Source organism: Bubalus kerabau, chromosome 13 (genome assembly GCF_029407905.1).
Source record: "Bubalus kerabau isolate K-KA32 ecotype Philippines breed swamp buffalo chromosome 13, PCC_UOA_SB_1v2, whole genome shotgun sequence".
Taxonomy (NCBI): domain Eukaryota; kingdom Metazoa; phylum Chordata; class Mammalia; order Artiodactyla; family Bovidae; genus Bubalus; species Bubalus kerabau.
The window spans coordinates 54,660,736-54,680,459 of record NC_073636.1 but is presented as its reverse complement, the minus strand read 5'-3'; the positions used below and the strand labels follow the sequence as shown (position 1 = coordinate 54,680,459).

At 61.8% G+C, this 19,724-nt stretch overlaps 3 protein-coding genes across 3 annotated transcripts; 1 reads left to right on the top strand and 2 right to left on the bottom strand.

Annotated features, from left to right (window-relative positions):
- Nucleotides 1-269: 269 nt before the first annotated feature.
- On the bottom strand, nucleotides 270-6,646 carry PTK6 (protein tyrosine kinase 6). Its single transcript, XM_055544477.1, has 8 exons — nucleotides 6,417-6,646; nucleotides 4,610-4,731; nucleotides 4,171-4,331; nucleotides 3,529-3,682; nucleotides 2,753-2,914; nucleotides 1,540-1,721; nucleotides 662-815; nucleotides 270-475 (listed from the first exon to the last, which is right to left on the bottom strand). The coding sequence occupies exons 1-8, from the start codon at nucleotides 6,644-6,646 to the stop codon at nucleotides 288-290; spliced, it is 1,353 nt and encodes a 450-aa protein (XP_055400452.1). The 3' UTR covers nucleotides 270-287.
- A 2,758-nt stretch (nucleotides 6,647-9,404) lies between these two features.
- Nucleotides 9,405-15,187, bottom strand: SRMS (src-related kinase lacking C-terminal regulatory tyrosine and N-terminal myristylation sites). The gene is made up of 8 exons (XM_055543175.1): nucleotides 14,826-15,187; nucleotides 12,210-12,331; nucleotides 11,889-12,055; nucleotides 10,934-11,075; nucleotides 10,692-10,850; nucleotides 10,088-10,269; nucleotides 9,834-9,990; nucleotides 9,405-9,598 (listed from the first exon to the last, which is right to left on the bottom strand). The coding sequence occupies exons 1-8, from the start codon at nucleotides 15,185-15,187 to the stop codon at nucleotides 9,405-9,407; spliced, it is 1,485 nt and encodes a 494-aa protein (XP_055399150.1).
- Nucleotides 15,188-18,018: 2,831 nt separating this feature from the next.
- On the top strand, nucleotides 18,019-19,025 carry FNDC11 (fibronectin type III domain containing 11). The gene has a single exon (XM_055543174.1). The coding sequence runs from the start codon at nucleotides 18,019-18,021 to the stop codon at nucleotides 19,018-19,020; it is 1,002 nt and encodes a 333-aa protein (XP_055399149.1). The 3' UTR covers nucleotides 19,021-19,025.
- The last annotated feature ends 699 nt before the right edge of the window (nucleotides 19,026-19,724 follow it).

Sequence of the window (19,724 nt, the reverse complement as noted above, 5' to 3'; positions counted from 1 at the left end):
TCCTGGAGCCTCCAGGGTAGACGTTGGCTGTGGGGTGCCTGGCACTTTGCAGGTACTGGCATCGGGGAAAGGGACAGCCCCAGCTGCAGGCTGCACTGGGGAAGGCGTAGGCCCAGGTCTGCCAGAGCCCCTTCCCAGGAGTGTCCGGCTGGTTCTGGGAGTGGTCCATACCTTCAGCAAATCCTCAGTGAATCGGGGTGGCCCACAGCCATGATCTGAGGTCCCTCAGGCCTTGCCTGACTCGAGGGCTGGCCTGGCCTCTGGGCATCTGCAGGGAGGCTGTGAGCTCAGAGCGGGTTCTCGTACCTTGTTAAGCTGGAGAGCTTCTCCCACAGCCCTTTGAAGTAGGGTCTCTGCTCAGGGTCCTTGTGCCAGCAGGAGAGCATCAGCTTGTGTGTGGTGGGTGGGCACTCTGGGGGGCGGGGCATGCGGTAGCCGCTCTCCACCCTCAGGAAGGCCTCGTGGTTGGACATGCCTACGGTGGGTGGTACAAGGATGCTCTGGAGGCAGGAGACCAGTACCCTCTGCACCCCCTGGTACTCCTACCGCCCTCTTCTGGCTGATGGCCCTGGAAGATACCCAGTGAGTGGTGCAGGGGGGTGTGACCAGGAGGCAGCCCCCCACTTCCCTGCTGACAGTCTGCAATGCTGGGGCCCAGTACCTGGATAGGGCATCTGACCCCTGCTGAAAATCTCATGGAGGAGAACCCCGAAGGACCAGATGTCAGACTTGATGGAGTAATGCCCTCGGGAGAGCGCCTCTGGGGCAGTCCACTTGTAAGGGATGTTGTGGTCATAGGAGAGATAGATGTCCTCCTGCAATTAGACACATGCTGGGTTAACCACCCCTGGGGGCCACCCCTGCAGCAGGGACAGGCCAGGGGAGCCTGGCACGTGGTGGGAAACTGTGCGGTCAGGACCCACACCATGTCATGGCTTCCTGGGAGCTGAGCTGGCAGACCGTGCCTGGATACCCACAGGCCATGCCCCGGAAAACCAGTCGCAGAACCAGTGGAAAGCCTCCCAGAACAAGGGGCAGAGAATCCCTGAAAGTGAGCTTTGAGTGAGCTTTAAGAAGACTTGGGCTGGGGCAGCAGGTTAGCAGCCAAGCTAGGGGAATGCAGGGTCTGCTTGAGGAGCAGTCAGGAATGGCTGACACTTAGCTCTGGGTGTCATGACTAAAGGAATTCCCTCAACTTCTCAGTGTGTTAATGGGAGTCCTGGAAGTGCTTATGTTGCCAGCCTGCTGGGCCAGGTGCCTCCCCCACACCCTGCCTGTGCGCCCTGTCCTGCCGTTGCCACCCACCCGCTCAGCAAGGACTTCCGTGTTCGCAGCTTCTGGGCACAGAGCTGTCCTCCTAGACTTGTCCAAGGGCCTGCACTGCCCTCCCAGGAGCCTCCTAACCCTGTCGAGGGACAGCTTGGGCTCCATAGCCCATATCTCACCTGAGAACGTGAAGGCCACAGGAACTTCCAGTGGCTCGTGCCCTCACTTGCCCGTGCCCTGCCCCCTCAGCTCTCCACCCTGCTCCACCCCTACCTTGATGAGCCTGGCCAGCCCGAAGTCCCCGACTTTGCAGATGTTGTTTTCCCCCACGAGGATGTTCCTGGCAGCCAGGTCCCGGTGGATGTAGTTCTGCGATTCCAGGTAGCACATGCCCTCAGCCACCTGTGCTGCAATGTCCATCAGCTCCGAAACGGGCAGGGCTTTCTCGTCGGAGTCTGCAGAGGCCAGGGGAGGCCAGGGTGAACAGGACCAGCCAGGGCCAAGTCCTCTCTGCAGACTCGTGTGCTCAGGGGAGGGGCTGGGGCAAAGGGCAGATGGCCTGATTGCAAATTGGAACTGTGGAGCCAGTGCAGGCCTTGTAGAGGCTGATTCAGTCAGCACATAACCCTTTGGAATTTCCTTCTGGGAATCCACACTGAAGCAGTAAGAACTCAGACATATGTACACAGATGTTTGGCCCAGCATTATTTACATGAAACCCTCAGAAGATTTCAACAACAGGCACCTAAGTGGACATGGCACATTCACGTGGTGGCCCACAGACTATCAGGATTTCATTTCTGACGAACATTTAATGATACGGGAAACTGCTTGCAATGATCAACTGTAAAGTATTCCCAATGTTGCTATATTAAAGTAGACCCCCCGATGCACACACATGCATACTGGGTGTAGTTTATCCTGCGTGCACACTTCTTCCTTTTGCAGCATCTCTGCAGTCAGGCCACGTCTGCACACAGTGGCGCCTCCGCTCACTGGCTGCGGTTGTCTGGTATGGGTGTTAAGTGATGGCTCTTGTTAGAGATGATGAGGTCTGTGCGTCAATGAGATACACGGCATGCGAGTGTGTGCGGGTGTGTGGCTGTGTAAGCATGTTCACAAACACCAGAAGAAGCGACAGTGTCTTCCAGGAAGAGAGGACAGCAGTGAGACTAGGCTGTGTGTCCCAGTAGCAGGAGGGGTTTGCAGCCACACCAAGCCTTTGACTAAAGAGACCTCAGTTCACTGTGGGTGCAGGAGTGATGGGGGGCTTTTCTTGTCTTTGATCTTATCTGTATTTTCTCAAATTCCTACAATGAACAAGTGGTACATTCATCACAAGATATTTTAAATCCTTTCGTAAGCAGAAAAGTGCTGAGGAAGCCCCCAGAACCCCAGGCTGTCCTGTGCGTGGTGTGGGGTACACATCTGTGCACGTCTCCCGTTCCCTCCAGCTGGCACAAGTCACTCTGGTGCCCCCACTCACCCCTCAGCAGCTCCAGCAGGCTCCCCTTGGGCATGAGCTCCGTGACGATGTACACCGGGTCCCCCGCGGATGCCACCGCGTACAGGGCCAGGATGTGCTTGTGCCGCAGCTTCTTCATGGCCTGGATCTCCGACTGGAACGTGTGCTGGTGCAGAAGGTCGGCTGTGGGGGTGGGCGGCCTCACTGGGTGTGGCCTCTGGAGAAGCTGGGAGTCCTCTGCCTGCCCCTCCACCCAGCCGTACCAGCAGCAGCTCAGGAAATGTGGGCACCCTTCCAGATACCCCATCTCCCAGGCCAGGATGCCAGGTCAGACACAGCCTCATCCCCACTGTTCACATGGGGGGTCCACTATGCCCACCAGCAACTCTCCCCACACCCCAGGCACCACAGACACCCCCATGGGGTTTACCCCTGCCCAATCTGATGTGGAGCTAGAACTCCCTCTAAATGTGCTCGCTTGCAGTCCTGGGTCCCTGGTTCCTGAAGTGGGTGATCTGAACCTCTAAGAAGAGTCTAGATGAAACTTTTCAGATTTCTGGTGATTACTTATTCTAAGGGCTTTTCTTCCATTTACATTAAGAATTTAAAATTTCCTGTCAGGATAAGTGCACTTGGGTAGCAGCATGAAAGGAGAAAGCTACCCAGATGCTGCACTGGGTGCCACACATGGTCCAGGTTAGGGTGCTGAGTGGTGGGCGAGGCGTCAGGGCCCAAGGCTGCTGGGCCACCCGACCCCCACAAGTGAGGCAGAAGTCTCTGGCCTGGGGCCCACTGACCTCGGGCGATCACCTTGATGGCCACTCGGACCTTGTCCTTCCAGAGCCCTTCAAAGACCTCCCCGAAGTAGCCGGAGCCCAGCTTCCTGCAGAGTGTGAACTCCTCCCGTGGCCTCTCCCAGTCATCACAGTGGGGCAGGGGCTCTGGCTCGTGCTGCAGGGACATGGGCGGGGGCACCCGTCCACATGAAGTCAGCCTCAGCCACGTCCTGCTTGGGAGGGTCCTGGTGTCCAGCATGTAGCCGGGCTCACAGAGGCTGCCCCCAGCCAGGCTGACCCCTTCTGTGTCCGGCAGACAAAAACCACCCTCCGTCTGCTCTGAACCAGTGACACTGGCCTGATTGCCATAATTAGGACAAAAGTCCTGTCTGGCTGCCGGCCAGGGCATATGGCTGGAGAGACTCAGGACATGGCAGGAACTCAGCTGACCTCTTGCTGGCCCAGGGGTGAGAGTGCCCACCCTCCCCCCATGCCCTGCTCTGTACAACCACAGCTGCCCGGGTGCCAGAGTCCCCAGACAGTGTCCCCAAGGGTCCCCAGGCAGTTGAGGAAGGATCCACGCCCATCTCCACTGGAGGGTTTGTATCCCTGTAAGGGGCAGTGGGGAGGCCAGGGTCTGGCATGGGGGTCAGGGGCCCCTACCTTCCTGCAGGGCGAGGTCAGCCGCAGGCCGTGGGACAGGCTCTGGACCTTGTGATGATCCACGAGCTCAGACAGGCCAGGGAAGGACACAGCCTCGTTGAGGTGCAGCCGGCCGGCCCGCCACCAGATCTTGTAGTGGCGCACAGTCTGCTGGTCCCGCACTGGACAGAGGGGCACTCATGAACAGGTGCCCAGAGGGGCCCCAACGGGGAAAGTAAGGACCCAGCAGGACCTCGGGACAGGGGCCCAGACCTTGGGGCCCTCGCCCACCAAGGGTCAGAGCTCCCAGGGCAAGGTCTAGACGTCCCAGGGTAGGGGAGAGGATAGGCCAGAGGGGCTGAGCTCTACATGCACGAAGGGTTCAGGGACCAGAAGTCTGGAAGTCAGGCCCGGGGGTCGGTGGGGGGGCTGTGAAGTGGGGAGGGCAGGAAGTGGGTACCCGAGAGGACGTAATCGGCGCCTGGCTTCTCGCTGATGCGGATCAGGAAGGACCCCTGCTTGTTGCCCATGGCCTGCAGTCGGTGCAGAGCTTCCAAACGAGAGATTCGGCCGAAGAACCACCTGCAGGATGGGGGCACCCTGAGCAGAACAGATCCCCCCAGTGCCCCCGCCTTAAGTCTCGGCCCCTACCTTGAGTCCCAGCCCCCACCTGACCTGACCCTCTGCCTCCTCGTGTCCCAACCCAAACCCACAGGTGCCCTCTGACACTCACTGACCCAGAGCACCCTTCTTTGCCCATTGCCAACCCCAAATGTCCCAAGTGGTCAATTCTGGATACCAGGAAAGGCCTGGAGATCCAGAAGTAGGAAAGGCCCCCCACCACTCTGCCTGGGGCATCCCGTCTGTGGGGATAGAACCCCCCATCCTGTGGGTGCAGTGACCCATCCCCAACTTCAGATGTGACTCTGCAGCCATGCACTTGGACTCATCTTGTTTGGTTTTTTTGTGGGGTTTTTTTTTTTGTTTGTTTTGGCCTTGCCAGACAGCATGCAGGATGTGGGATCTTAGTTCCCCAACCAGGGATGGAACCCACACCCCTGCAATGGCAGCGCGGCATCTTAAACACTGGACCACCAGGGAAGTTCCTGGGCTACACTGCCCTGTGACCCTGTGGCACCTTCTCCCCCTGGGGCCACAGACACACGGTGCTCAAAAGCCCTGGGACCTGAGGATTCACATGCACCATTCTCATTCACACACACCCATTCTCACACCCCGACTCCCAGCGCCAGGGCAGGGACCAGCCTGGACTCTGGAGGGCAGGGTGGGGCCAGTGGGACTCCCCAGGGAACCTCTGCTGCCAGCCGCTCTGCCCTTTGCACCCTCGACTTCTCAGGCCCTGTTGAAACGTGAGCACCCGCACAGAGGACCACTGCCCCGCACTGAGCCCTGTGGGGTTCACAGCCCATTCCCACCCACCTGCCCAGCACCTCTGGAGTCTCTCCCCTTTGCTCCCAACCCCACCTCCTTGCCTCCTTCCGCTTCTCAAATGTGCTGTGTTCCCAGGGACTCAGGGCCTTTGCCCTGGCCATGCTGACCCTGCCTGAGGCCATCCAGTGTGTGCTGTGTCCCTCCAGGAGGACACAGTAGGCACTCTATCAGTGGGGCGCATAGGCACACAGGGACTCCCTACCCAGAGTTCATAGAACCTCCTCGGGTCGTGTGAGCATACCCAGGCCAGGCTGCTCCTGTGGCCCAAGATTCCTGGGCAGCCCCTCAGGACTGTCGTCACCTCCTGGAGCTACCTTGCCAGTGACAGGCAGTCATGCTGGCATAGGAAGCGTGTCTGTGGCCCACACCCCAGCTGGCCTGTCGCAACAGCCTTCCCACTCCCTCTGATGAGGCCACATGTCTGGTTTTGGGTATTTGGAAGGGGAGGAAAGCTTCACTCCCCAGAAGGCCCAGACTCTGCCCTCTCTGGGTCCAACACTGTGCACTGACCATGGGGAAGCCCAGGGAGGGGCCACAGCCTCAGGACCCTCTCCCCAGAAGTCACACACAGATGCCCAGCCAGGAATCCCAAGACCAGGATGGTAGGCCTGGCCTCGCAGGGGGACAGGGGTAGGGAGATGGAGCCATGGGTTCCCAGTCTGTGGCAGCCCTGGGCGCCTGCCTACACCCAGAGCCCAGCCACAGAGGCACAGAGCTCTGTCCCCACACACCCCTGTCCCAAGCTCATGAGGGGCTGCATAGCCCAGGGATGGGGGTGCCTTGGAGTGACCCACCAGGGCCACAGGGACACTCACGGCTCCGACTCCACAGTCTCCTTCTCAGCCAGGTAGTTGTAGGGCACGTAGCCCTCAGCCAGGGCCCGGCCTGCCCCATCCAGCCGCACGGCCCACCACCACTCCTCCTCCTTTCTGGCCACGTAGAAGAGGTCCCCTGCCTGGAAGCTCAGCTCCTCAGCAGTCCGAGCCTCAAAGTCCCAGAGGCCCATGTACTTGGGGCCCAGGGGAGCCTGGCCCTCGGACCCCATGGCTGGTGCAGCAGCAAAACTGGGCCGTCCGGCCTTGCCACCTTCTCCGGTCCAGCTGGGAGCAGCATGTGGGCAGGGCTGTCCCCAGCAGTCCGTCCCTGCCCCACTGAGCCACCACCCATTTCCCTGTAATGAGGCAGCCGTGCCAGCCACACCTGTGCCACCAGGGACAACCCCTCTTGGGCCTTCTCAGGCACCCTAGGCTCCACCCTGGGGGCCACCCCCTGGGCCAGGTCAGTCTGGGCACTAACTGATCAGTTAACACCTGCCGAGAAAGCTGCCCACCAAGTGGTCACAGGTGCCACTGGCCACATGGCCAGACCTAAGTGCCAGGAGAGGGGAGAGGGGAGTCACTGATCAGGCAGGAGGCGTGGGACTTGGAGCTGGAGGGGCGGGACAAGGCACGCCCTCCCCCAATCCTCCCGGACTGTTGTGGCTGAGCCCGGATCCCAGGACGACCAGTTCCTAGTAGGGTCCCCACCAGAAGCCCAGGGCTGCTTCTCTGCCCACCCCCGGAGGAGCTCCCCCGAGGCCCAGGCACCTCCTCCCCAGCCGGAGGCTGGGGTGCCAGGGACTCTACCCAATGGGAGAGCTATGAGGACAATGAGCAGGGACTCACACACTCATCCTGCTTGTGGGCATTTTCCCTTTTATTGAGAAGAGACTAGGCACCATATGCCTCTCTGAGATCAAGAACAAGCCTGCTTGGTTCTGACCAAGGAGGACCCAGAGGGGACGGACAGACAGCTGGGCGGTAAGAAGTTCCAAAGCCCTCAACCCTGCACACCTACCCCCTCACCGTTGGCCAGAACTCTCTGACCCCCTTGGCCTTGGGCCCCGCCACTGAGCCGTGTCCAGAGGGCCTCCAGTTCTGCCCATCACACCAGCAAATGGGAGGAATCTGAGGCTGAGGCCCGGGCCCTCGCTAGGGCATCAGTGTCAAACCTGTTTAGCTTGTGCTGATGATGCGCCCCCAGGAAGCGCCAGTGACCCCCACACACACCTGCCTTTCCTGTCGCCCCACCCAGCATGCTCCTCCCCGCCCAGGACGCCTGCCAGCCCCAGTTCCCACACACCCCAGGAAACAAAGAGGGTGAGTCCTTCAACGCGGCTGGAGCCCGAGCCCCACAGGCTTCTTGGCCTGGGAACCACCTGAGCCAGAGGAGCCCGGCCCTCACCCTCGGGCCCTCCAGCTCTCCCAGGACAGGTTAGAGAGGGGTTAGGGGCTGAAGGCCAGGGCAGAGCTGAGGCCCAGCTGCCTGGTGTCCCCAAAGGCTCAGACCAAACCCTCCTGCCCCCTCCCCCATCTGCCTGGTTGGCGTGGGGGGGGGGCGGGGGGCGGCGGGGGGATGCTGGGGACCATGTCTCAGGCTCTGACCCACAACCAAGGTGATTGGGGCCCTGAAGTGACCTGTTCTCATTTCCCCTCTCTGCCCAAGGGGTCCCTCACCCTCCCCAGGGCCCCCTCCCCTCCCCTCTGGGAAGTCCCCTGCCCCAATTTCTCCAACCCTGCACAGACTGTTTTTCTGAGCATCTGAGCTGCCCCTGGGGCGGGAGGGTCACTTATCTGCACCCTAGGGTCCCAGCTTCCCGCCCTGTGATGCCTCTGCCCCTTCTGTCCCACAGGCCTCTGGAGCACAGCTGCCAGCCTGGGGATCCCAGGATGAGAGTCGGGAACCGTGAGGGTGGACCCCACCTGCCCAGTCCCTGTCCATGTCCATCTCGTGGGACTGGAGCCGGCAGGGTGAGGTGAAGCCAACAGTGCACATCCTGTGATGAAGCTGTGCTTGAGATCAGCTCCGGGGCAGCAGTTGCACCTGGCAACTGGCTGCTTCCTGTCACAGGAGGGCCAGTGGTCACCAGGTGCCCAGACGCCAGAGCATCAACGTCGGCCCCCCCCGACCCTGCACAGTCAGCCAGCACCCAGGACCCCAGCTCTGAGGCATGATGCCTCCCTGACCTTTGTCCCACCCACAGAGAACCGCCCAGAGCGTCACCCAGTCACCTAGTCACCAGTCTGAGCTTCCTGTGGCCTGACAACCCCCTCTCTCCCTCTCTCTCTGCTCCAGCCCCAGGGGCATGGGAAAGGCTCTTCACCTGGCCTCTGCAGCCTCCCCCGCCATCCTGTTCCTGCCCACAGCCCAGGGGGTGTGCTGCCTCTGAATCCCCGGATGTGGGCGCCAAGATGCCCTGGGGTAGAGGTGGGCACATGAGGGCCAGCTCTTCCTCGGGCACAATCCATCAGATGGAGGGCTGAGCCATCAGCCCCAGGTCCTGTTCTGGTTAAGGGCTCAGGGCCAGGTGGACCACAAGAGGGAGTGGCTATGCCAGTCTGTGTCATGTGGGGCCAGTGCCCTGGGCCTGCCAAAGCCCTAGCACCGGCAGCTGCAAGAAAGCCACAGCAACCCACCGAGGCTCCTGACTGTGCGAGGGGGCTCGATGAGGCAGGCACGGGCAGGAGGCCTCTCTGCCCAGTGTATTCCTGAGGTCAGGGCGAATGTGGGCTCTGTCTGGGCTTCTCTGCTGAGATCCTCCCTCTCTGGGGAACACTGGTCATGCTGCTGGAGGATGCCAGTCCCTCTCCTGTCTGAGCGGGTGTCCGCATGTGTCTGCCTCATATGCACAAGCTTTGTGTGTCAGCACGTGTCAGGGTGTGAGGCCCACAGCCAGAGGCCCTGTGGGCTGGCACCAGTTCTGGGCAGCAGGTATTGTTGGCAAACACTGTCCCATGAGAGGGGTCCCTGGGCAGGAGCCCGGGTCATGTGAGGGCGGGGCGGTGGCGCCTGCTCGTGGCACCCAGCTTCTCCCGCAGTGTGGTGAAGTCTGGCCGCTCTTCCGGGCAGCGCCTCCAGCACCCCAGCATGAGCGCATAGACCTCAGCTGGACAGGCAGCCGGGCGCGGGAGCCGGTACCCCCGTGAGATCTGCTGTAGAGTCTCGTGGTTGCTCATCCCTGGGGAGGGGCAAGAAGAGACGCTGGGCAGGTGCTTCCTCCCTTGGCCTGGGAGTCACTCTGGAGCCCACCTCCAGCCCTGGGCAGACCCCGCCAAGCAGGCAGCCTCCAGGCCTGGTACCCCTTCCAGGCTCAGCAATCCCTGGGCAGGGGGTGCCTCCTCCTCCAGGCTGGCTCCCACGCTTCCTTCCTTGGACTACCCTTGCCTCCTGCCTTGTGCTGCCAGGAGGCCCACCTTCGTAGGGACACCGGCCATACGTGAAGACCTCGTAGAGCAGGACCCCGAAGGACCAGACATCAGACTTGGGTGAGTACACGCAATAGCTGGCTGCCTCAGGCGCTGTCCACTTGACGGGGATCTTAGAGCCGCTGCGCGGGGAGTAGATGTCATCCTGGGCAAGGGGAGACCAGTGGTGCAATGGGTGGAGAGGCAGCCTCCCCGCCAGCCCCTGAGTCGCCCAGCAGCCCGTGGCCGGAGCCCACGCTGACCTTGAGCAGCCGGGCCAGGCCAAAGTCGGCCACCTTGCAGGCCAGGTCGTCGCCCACGAGCACGTTCCTGGCAGCCAGGTCCCTATGCACGATGCGCTGCTCCTCCAGGTAGCTCATGCCCTCGGCCACCTGACAGGCAAAGGTCAGCAGGAAGGGCGGGCTCAGGGCCTGGCCTTCGGGGCCTGCAGGCAGGGCCGACAGTCAGGCGGCAGGCGTCTGCCCTAGTCACTGCCCTCCGCGCCTCGGGGTTCCCAGCTCTAAGTCAGGTGAGGACAGCACTGCCTGCCAAGGCCGCAGGGGGGCACTGTGTTGTGGTTCTGTGTCAGCCTGGCCCTGGTTCCCAACCAGGAACAGAAACAGACCAAAGTGGGGGAGGGGCGCACCCGGGGTCTGGTGGGGTCCATGCCAGAACTAGTGACCTAGTGTAGGATTAGTGACCCAGAGGGGCCCCACCTGGAACTGCAGTGTCCAGACCCCGCCCAACCTCACTTGTGGCCAGAGCCCTCCCTGGCCATCTGGGCCTTGGACAATCAGCATTCAGTAAAAAGGCCTGGAGGACCATCAGGAAGGGCGAGGGCATCCCCATCCCCACCTCGACACTCACTGCCAAGGAAGGCCTGCAGGCTGCCCTTGCGCATGAGCTCCGTGACGATGTACACGGGCTCGCCCGCCGAGCACACCGCGTGAAGCCGGATGAGGCGCTCATGCCGCAGGCTCTTAAGCGTTTGTATCTCCTGGGCCAGGTCGGCGAGCTTCACGTCGCCTGCGGGACAGGGCAGCATTCCAGGACCTGCCATAACCACCGCCGCCCACTGCTACCGCCCTGGGGTCCGGGGTCCCACCCACCTGGTCTGATGACCTTGACTGCCACGGGCATGGAGCCCAGCCACAGGCCTTCCCACACCTCCCCGAAGTAGCCTTCGCCCAGCTTCCTCCGCAGGGTGAACTCCGAGTGGGGCCGCTCCCACTCATCCTGCTCAAGGGACTTCTGCAGGGGTGGGAGCACTCAGGGCCTCTGCCTGTGGTTCCCTGGGCAGAATGCACAGCTTCTCCTGGGGCCCCGGGCCTCCAGCTCTCTGCCCCTGTACCCCAGCACACACTCGCCTCTGACCCTGCTCAGGGCCAGGGGCCTAGGTGCTGACCTCTGGAAGCCTAGCCCTAATTGCTTCCGGACCTAAGTGGCACCTTTGCCGGTGCAGGCATCCATCCACACTCATTACTGTCCCATCCAGGCTGTCATTAAGAGACCAGAGGAACCAGATGGCTGCTCGGCCCCTGGCAGGACTGCTTGACTGGGACCATCACAGATACCATGGCTCCAGCACAGGTGTGGCCGTCCCGACAGGCATCTCTTCCCACGGCCTCCACGCTGGCCTGGGGCGGCTGTGGGTGCCATCCAGGACACCTTCCCCAACTTGCCTCCCCCCCACCCTCCTGGTTGCTCCATGGCAGAGCTGGGCAGGGAGGGAGGGCATCTCACAGGCCTCATTCCCCTCCTCCCTCAGAGAAGAGAATCCCATAGGGATGAACCTGTGAGAGCAGACCCTACCCTGCGACCAGGGCAGGGTCACAGCCAGAGTGCAGAGGAGTCACAGGGAGCTTCAGCCAGGGTTGGGCTAAGCCAGCTGGACACATGCTGAGTAATGTCACGGGCCTGGCAAGGGGCAGCCTGGCGGAACAGGTGGGGATGGGCCCACCTAGGGTGGGCAGGGCAGGGGGGGACAGGCACAGCTGGGGCGGGCAGGGCAGGGGGCGATGGGCCCACCTGGGGCATGCACAGAAGGGGAAGGGATGGGCCCACCTGGGCTGTGCAGGGCTGCAGCAGTGGGCTCTGGATCAGCTTCCAGTTGGCCTTGTAATATGCTAGCAGCTCATCTAGACTGGGGAAGAGCCGGTCCTTCTGCAGGTAGAGGCTGCCGTCGGCCGCCATGGAGATGCGGTAGTGGCAGACTTTGGTCTGGGCCCGGACTGGGAGGGCACAGAGATGGAGACCCCATCTTGGCTGCAGCCCTGACCCTCCCACCATCTCAACCAGGTGACCCATACCATTGGACCCAAAGTGAGCTGGGGGCTGGCACTGCCTGGGGACGCCACCACCCTGAGGTCAAGGGCACCGTGGTACCTGACAGTGAGAAGTCCCCATGGCTGCTCTCACTGGGCCGGACGAGGAAGGCCCCCGGCGCATTGGGGGGGGACAGGAGCAGCTGCTGGGCCTGGGTTCGGCTGATGTCACTGAAGTACCAGCTGCAAAGGGCGGACACAGCAGTCTTCATACTGGCCCAGCCCTGAGACACCCATGACTCCCATGGGTCGGGCCCCAGATGCCCACTCCATGCAGGAGGTAAAGAGAGGAACCTGGTGCCTGATACTGGGGACCCAGTCCAGGGTCTGCACATGCCCCAGCCCCAGGGCCCAGTCTCTGGAGTCCTTGGGGACTGGGCACAAGGTGGGGGTCCCCAAACAAAGGACCGGATAGACAACCTGGGAGGGGCTGCTGCTGGAGTCTGGGGTGAGAATGGGGCCTGGAAGAACAGGGGCAGAGACAGGCCTACCCTGGCACAGATAGACATCTGTGCCTACTCTGGGGCTCTATGGGGAGGGGGCTAGCAAACAACATGGCCGGAGTGAGCAGTGGGGCTGGGCTGAGGCTGAGGCAGGACAGGGTGGGGTAGGGTGATGGTGGGAGGGGCAGAGGTTTGTTAGGAGGTAAAATCAGTGGACATCTGGAGAAGGGTCAGGGACCTGTGGACGTGGTTCCCCTAGACAGGCCCTGGGTGGACAGCAAGCCAGAGACACACTGATTCAGAAGCAGGAGGCCCAGCCCCAGGCGTCTGCGGGCTCCATCCACCGAGGGCCTCCTGCAGCCAGCCCCTGCCTCGGGGACCCTCTACCCAGGAGAGACTCTCATGTGGGGAGGGGCTACAGAGGACAGTCCCAGGTCAGCAGCGCTTCCACCTCCCCAGCCCCTGGACCCACATCAGGGCCTGGGGGGCAGGGCTGAACCCCCATGTACATCCAGACTTCTGATATGTTCTTGGACTCTAGGCCCTGGTTGCAGAGCAGTAGGTGAGATAAGCCTGGGGTGTCCTAGCATCTTGTAAAGTTGAAGGGTCTCCTCCTGCCTGGCTGGCCCGGGGGACAGGCAGCCAGGTGTCTGAGGGTAATGACACAGCAAGTGTGGCAGCCCTTTTATCTGCAGCCCAGACAAACAGTCATTAGCTACTCCTCCAAGCAGCCCTTCCCCTCCCCCGGACCCTGCCCACCTCCAGGAGCTGTTGACCCGGTCTGTCCTCCACCTGGAGGGACTGTGGGCCCCCTTCCCATCAGAATGGCTGGGGGGTGGGGCTGGAGTCCCCTCCGAAGGCACCTTCCTGTGACTCAGGCTTTCCCCCTTATTGTGACTCAGGCTTTCCCCCAGATGTACATCTCCAGGAGATGGTGGGTGCCCCAGGGGTCCCCAGGATGCCAAAGGTAGCTTGAGTGACATGAGACCTGCTGCTGGTCTGCAAAGATCAAGCCGGGTGCAGACCTGGGGCCCATGTCAGGGCGAGGTCTGGGCAGCCTCCCTTTGCTAGCCCTGTTCACCAGCCAGTTTCTAGCCTTTCTCAGCCGGCATGTCACCTCTGTGGCACCAGGACTGGGAAGAGGTGCCTCTGCCCCAAGGGTTCCCCAGGCGCCCCCTCCTTCTAGCAGGTAGGGATGACAATGGCCAAGACATTCAGAGGAAAGACAGGTAGGGGCCATGCCCAGGGTTTGGGTCAAAGGCCCATGTACACTGTCCATAGCCACGTGGTGGGGCCCTGCCCGGCACCAGCACACACTGTGTCCTGTGGACCCTGAGCCTGGGCCAAGAGGTCAGGGAGAGGAATGGGCAGGGACTCTGGTGGGAGTGGTTAGGTGGGGCCACGAGTCGGCTGGACAGTGTGTGCATGCTGGATGGTGTGTGCATACTGCACCCGCCACACCTGCCTGCTGGCACATGGGGATTCAGACCTGATGTCCAGCAGTGTTTGCTCTGAGGAGCCTTCTGGGAGAGTACCCAGCCTCTGCTCCCTGCCATGACCACACAACTGGCATGCAAACAGCCAAGGGTCCATGCCAGCCACTGCCCACCTGTGGACTGCCCTGGCCCTAGGGGCCTCAGGCACTCAAGGGAATGGGTGGGCTCTCCCATCTGTACCCACCCCCCAAACGAGCCTCTTTGGGAGCAATCCCAAAGACCGTGTCTGCCCCATGCCTGGCCCAGAGCAGGAGGAGGCCAGGTGAATGTGCACAGGTGAGGGGGTGGACAAAGGCACAGGTCTGACCCAGCTTATCACCCCTTCCACACTGAGGTCACTATCTCACCCCTCACAGCACAAGAACGGCCTCTCTGCTCACCCATGTCCTCACCACCTCACTGCATCCTAGTCCTCAGCCCCCTGCCCCCAAACAATGACCACTGAGCAAACACTGCTGGACACCAGGTCTGAATCCCCGTGTGCCAGCAGGCAGGCGTGGCGGGTGCAGTATGCACACACCGTCCAGCCGGCTCGCGGGCCCACCTAACCACTGCCACCAGAGTCCCTGCCCCTTCCTCTCCTAGCGGAATCAGGCGCCCATCTTGCACACCATCCTGGTACCACACATGCGGAACTTGCTCACCTCTGGATGGTGGGGCCTGAGGAGTGATGCTGGATGTGCAGGCCTCAAACTACCCTGCATTTATTACTGACTCCCTAGAGCAGGCGGTACTCACGGCTGGTCTGAGAGCGTCTCAGGGGCCACCTTGGCCACGTAGGTGATGGGCACCAGGCCAGTGCAGGGCCAGCCCGAGAGCTTGCGGGCCAGAATGCAGCCGCCCTCCTCCCTGAGGGCGTGGAGCCTGTCCCCGCGGCTGACGCTCAGCTCCTCCGCGCGCCGCGCCGTGAAGTCGCACAGCGCCCTGAAGAGCTGCGCGGGCGCCGGGGGGCTGCAAGGCTCCGCGGTACTGGGCTCCTCTGCGGCGGGCTCCAGCTCCAGGTCAGCGTCGGGGTCTGGGAACCGCGGTGCCCCGGCCGGCCAGATCTTGTCCCAGAAAAAGGACAGGAAGGCCAGCCTCTTCCTGAGAAAGGGCTCCATGCCGGGTTCTGCAGAGGGCGGTGGGGGCGCAGCGGCGGAGCTCCGGGACCCCGAAGGGGAGACACTGGAGGGGCGGTGGGACGGCGAGCGCTGGGGCGGGGTTGGGGGGGACAGACGCTCCAGAGGCCCCCACCAGCTCCCTGCGGTGCTCAGAGCAGCGCTGGGTGGCCCTCCAGCGCCGGCCACACGACAGCCGTTGCTCTTGTCGACCTCTAGGTTGTCTCACCGGCAGGACTGGTCCCCAACTGCTCCAAGTCTCGTGAAGGTGGGGCGGGCCCAATCCCGGGACAGGCGTCAGGGCGGGACTATGGGGCGGGGTCCCGAAGTGGGGCCGTGATGGGCGGGGCCTCAGGAGTGGGGCCGTTGTGGGTGGGGTCTCGGTGGGGCGTGGTGGGCGGGGTCTCGTGGGCTGTGAAAGGTGAAGCCGGGGGGAGGTCCCTGTGGAGAAGGGGCAGTCTGCATTTTGACGGTCAAGGTCACTCTCGTGGTGTGATCTTGTAGGACAGTTCTGCAAGTTGGTCCCCTCAGGAAACGGGCAGAGGATACTTGGGATCTCTGTGTTATTTCTTGCAGCTGAATCTCAAAATTGAAAGTTTAATTTTAAGAAAATAGCTGAGAACGAGAAATTAAAAAAAAAAAAAAAACAAAAAAAAACGGATGAAGTCAGAGATGGCAGAGGTGAGGGACCTGCCTGACCCAGAAGAGGAAGGTAGACTGCTCTGTCCCCCACACTCTCTGTGGGTGGGCCGCACGGGTGGACGGTCTTTCTCTCACTGCTTTTCATTCCCTTCTCCACTTTCCAGCTCCCCGCCTCTCCCTCAACTTTGAGACAGCATCCCCTTTCCAAATAATTCAACTCTTGCTTCTCAGACCCCTAAATAACGACATAACAACAGCTACAACTTACAGACTAAGCGCCCAGGGCACCCCCCACCCCCCACACGGTGATGGGCGCTTAGCCCGGCAAAGCCGCCTCCCATGAGTGAGGTCACCAGGAGGGGTGGGGGAGGGGCACTGTGGGAAGGGAGTCTTTGCCGGGGGAGGGGAATTCAGAGACAGACATCCTATGCTGGAAGGTACCCACCATTGACCTGCAAGGGGGTGGAGGTAAGGGCCCTCCCTTGACTTCAGGAGGCTTCCGGGTCGCGACCGGGAACGCGCCCTGGCAATCTTCCCGAGTCGAGGGGGCCCGATCCCCACACTTTGGGCTCTCTGCCCACCCCGCCCTCTGGGCGGAGCGTCACAAAGACCCGCGGTCCCCATGGCAACCCGAGGAACGCCGCGGTGCGAGGTTAGGCGCCCCCGGTTCCGTGCACAGTAGGCAGCGCTGCTCCGGGAGGCAGGCAAGTGGGCGCGCCGGGAGGCGGGCGAGGGGGGTGAAGGACGAGGGGAGTGTGGCGGAGGTGGGCAGGCGGAGGCGGGTGGGGGTCGGTTGAGGGGAAGTGGGCCCAAGGCCAGGGGAGTGTAGGGGGTCCCGGAGGCGGAGGAGAGTGTAGGTCTGGGTTAGCGGGCCAGGGCAGGCCGCTTCTTTCCTGAGTTTACCAGCAACCCCTCCTGGCTTTTTCAACGGAGAAACTGGGGCCGTCTGGAAGCACCTCTGACCTGTAGCCCTACCTGGAGCTAAAGCTCCCTCCAGAGGCGGCTTGAATCTGTCCCAGCCTTGGGCTACTGGGCCACTGAAAGGACGCAGGCCAGCAATCCTGGTCCTGGTCTGTTGCACCTCAGCCCAGACACTGGTGCTGCTGTGCCCAGGGTTGGGTCTGCCGCCTCCGTCCCAGGAAGGTCAAGTCCTGGCATCTGGGGAGGGAGACCGACTTGGGTCCCAACCTCACTCTGCCCCTTGGGCCTCTCACACAGCCTCTCAGCTCCCGTTTGTAACTCATCCAACTTTCTGGGTGCTGCACAACCTCAGACCTCCCAGTGAAACCATGGGGTCTGTCTCGCTGTCCTTGGGGGCGGCTGGGACCTGGGGCAGCAGCCAGGAATGCTGACCCCCTTTCTCCAAGGAGCCCCAGCCTTGTAGTCAGGACCTGCCAGGCCTGGGAGCGCAGCTATGCCCAGCTCTGGGGCGCACTGGACCCTCCTACAGAGGGAAACCTGGGTGGAGGAGGGGTGCAGAAGGAGATAGACTCTGGGGTCTACAGTGGGCTCAAAGCCTGGATTAAGAGCAAGCTACCAAGTGTTCTGGGCTCAGGCACCCCATCTGTGAGCAGGGGGACTGTTCAGGGGCTTTTCTTATGGGCTCAGGAACATCCTGAGGCCCCAGGATACAGCAGGGCTCGATAACGAGGAACTGGCATGATTGGTCCTCAGGGCTGAGGCCACCTTGCCTTCTGGGCTGGCCCTGGGCCTCTGCTCTGCACCTGCAGTGGGGTGTGGACGGTCTGCAGGACAGTGGGGTCCCCAGCTGGGGTTTGGTGACGCTCAGACAGGATCACTCTGAATCCTGTCGACAGCTCCAGGGGAGCGGTGTAGCCCCATCTGAGCTAGGCAGTGGCTGGACTTTCCAAAGCACAGGCCCAATGCCCCTGTCCCTGTATCATCACAAAAGACCATCAGTAGAGTGTCAGCCCTACAATGTCCACTTTTATCCAGATCTGCAGCCTGCCCACCTGGTCCTCCAAGCAGCCTCTGTCCAGAGAGAGGAGCCCTCCTCACGAGCCTCCTCCTGCTCCCACCCCCACCCCTGGAGGCCAGAAAGCCCAGCATGGGGGCCAGTGGGACTGAAGTCACACCACACAAACACTGCCCTGAGTGGGCCCCGGGTGGGCGGCAGAGGCCAGTCTGAGCATTCTGTTCACGCCCTGCCCTCTGCCCCCTGCTCCTAGACCATGAACTTCCAGGTGACAGGCCTGGGCCTGGACAAAATGAAGCTGGACAGTCCCCAGTCCTTCCTGGACCAGGAGGAGGTGGAGGAGGCCGAGGATGGGCAGCTGCTGGAGCCCGAGGCTTGGCGAACCTATGTGGAGCGCCGCAACGCTCTGCAAGAGTTCCTGACCTCAGACCTGAGCCCCCACCTGCTCAAGCGCCACCACGCCCGCATGGAGCTCCTTAAGAAGTGCTCCTACTACATCGAGATCCTCCCCAAGCACCTGGCTCTGGGCGACCAGAACCCACTGGTGCTGCCCACCACCATGTTCCAGCTCATTGACCCCTGGAAGTTCCAGCGCATGAAGAAGGTGGGCGCCGCCCAGACCAAGATCCAGCTCCTGCTGCTTGGGGACCTGCTGGAGCAGCTGGACCACGGCCGCTCCGAGCTGGATGCCCTGCTCGAGTCGCCAGACCCTCGGCCCTTCCTGGCAGGCTGGGGGCTCGTGGAGCAGCGCCTGGCGGACCTGTCGGCTGTCATGGACAGCTTCCTGGCCATGATGGTGCCGGGGCGCCTACACGTCAAGCACCGCCTAGTGTCTGACATTGGCGCCACCAAGATTCCCCACATCCGGCTCATGCTGAGCACCAAGATGCCCGTCGTGTTTGACCGCAAGGAGTCGGTGGCCCACCAGGACTGGGTCAGCCTGCGCTGGTTTGTCACCATCCAGCAGGCTGTGCCGGAGCAGTTTGAGCTGCGCTACAAGCTGCTGGACCCACGGACACAGCAGGAGTGCATGCAGTGTGGCATTATCCCCGTGGCCACCTGCACCTTTGACATCCGAAACCTGTTGCCCAACCGTGCCTACAAGTTCACTGTCAAGAGGGCGGAGAGCTACACTCTGGTGTATGAGCCCTGGAGGGACAGCCTCACCCTGCACACCCGGCCAGGGCCCCCCGAAGGGCTCGCCCCGAGTAGGCTGGGCAAGCTGGGCCTGTCCCTGACCACACCTTCCGAGAGATGATTTTCTAGTATTTATCCACTAATAAAGAGGAGTATAAACACACATACACAATTAAAGAAACAGACTTACTTATGTTTTAGAAGCGGCGGCAGCCACAAGTGTTTTTTCCTGACTCAGCACAGTCCACCCATGAGTCCCGCCCCCTCCAGCTCCTCTCTTTTCCGGCGGGGAGCCCCAGGCTGGCCTTTGCAGGACACTGACCCCTGTAACAAGAAGCCTCAGCTTGCCTGGCACGTGGCTGCCACCATCAGTGGTGAGAACAGCTCCAAGGCTCTGGCACCTCCGCCCCAGCCCCTCCCACGTGCCCCCAGCTCCTTCCCATCACAGTGAGCAGCCATGTGACCTGGGCACAGGCTCTGGCCACCTTTCTTGCCTCCTAGGCTGGGGTTCCCCAAGAAGGGTGGTTACCCCCATGTCCTGCCCAAATCTCATTGGAGGCAGTCATGGCCCCATTACTATCTCGCCTGTCAAGGCCAGGGGGCCCAAGGCCAAGAGCACATTTTATTTTGTTTTTAATGAAAATAAAAGTATTATCTTCTCCCCAAAAGAAGCTGAAGTTCATCTGGAGCCCCATCCTTAGGTGGATGAGGATCCTAGCAAGGGAGACTGGCAGGGTGCCCTGCCCAGATCCAGGCCAGTGGGCAACCGAGAGAGTCTGCCCTTGCCTGCCAGTGTGGTCAGCTCGGCCAGCAGCTTGCTTGCTG

Coding starts and splice junctions, on each gene's coding strand:
- PTK6 (XM_055544477.1), bottom strand. CDS start 6,646: ATGGGGTCCGAGGGCCAGGCTCCCCTGGGCCCCAAGTACATGGGCCTC. Junction 3,683..4,170: donor TGACCTCGCCCTGCAGGAAG/GTAGGGGCCCCT, acceptor ATGTCCCTGCAG/CACGAGCCAGAGCCCCTGCC. Junction 816..1,539: donor GGCTGGCCAGGCTCATCAAG/GTAGGGGTGGAG, acceptor GTCTAATTGCAG/GAGGACATCTATCTCTCCTA.
- SRMS (XM_055543175.1), bottom strand. CDS start 15,187: ATGGAGCCCTTTCTCAGGAAGAGGCTGGCCTTCCTGTCCTTTTTCTGG. Junction 12,056..12,209: donor TGGGGACTTCTCACTGTCAG/GTACCACGGTGC, acceptor GTGCCCTCCCAG/TCCGGGCCCAGACCAAAGTC. Junction 10,851..10,933: donor AGTCAAGGTCATCAGACCAG/GTGGGTGGGACC, acceptor CCTGTCCCGCAG/GCGACGTGAAGCTCGCCGAC.
- FNDC11 (XM_055543174.1), top strand. CDS start 18,019: ATGAACTTCCAGGTGACAGGCCTGGGCCTGGACAAAATGAAGCTGGAC.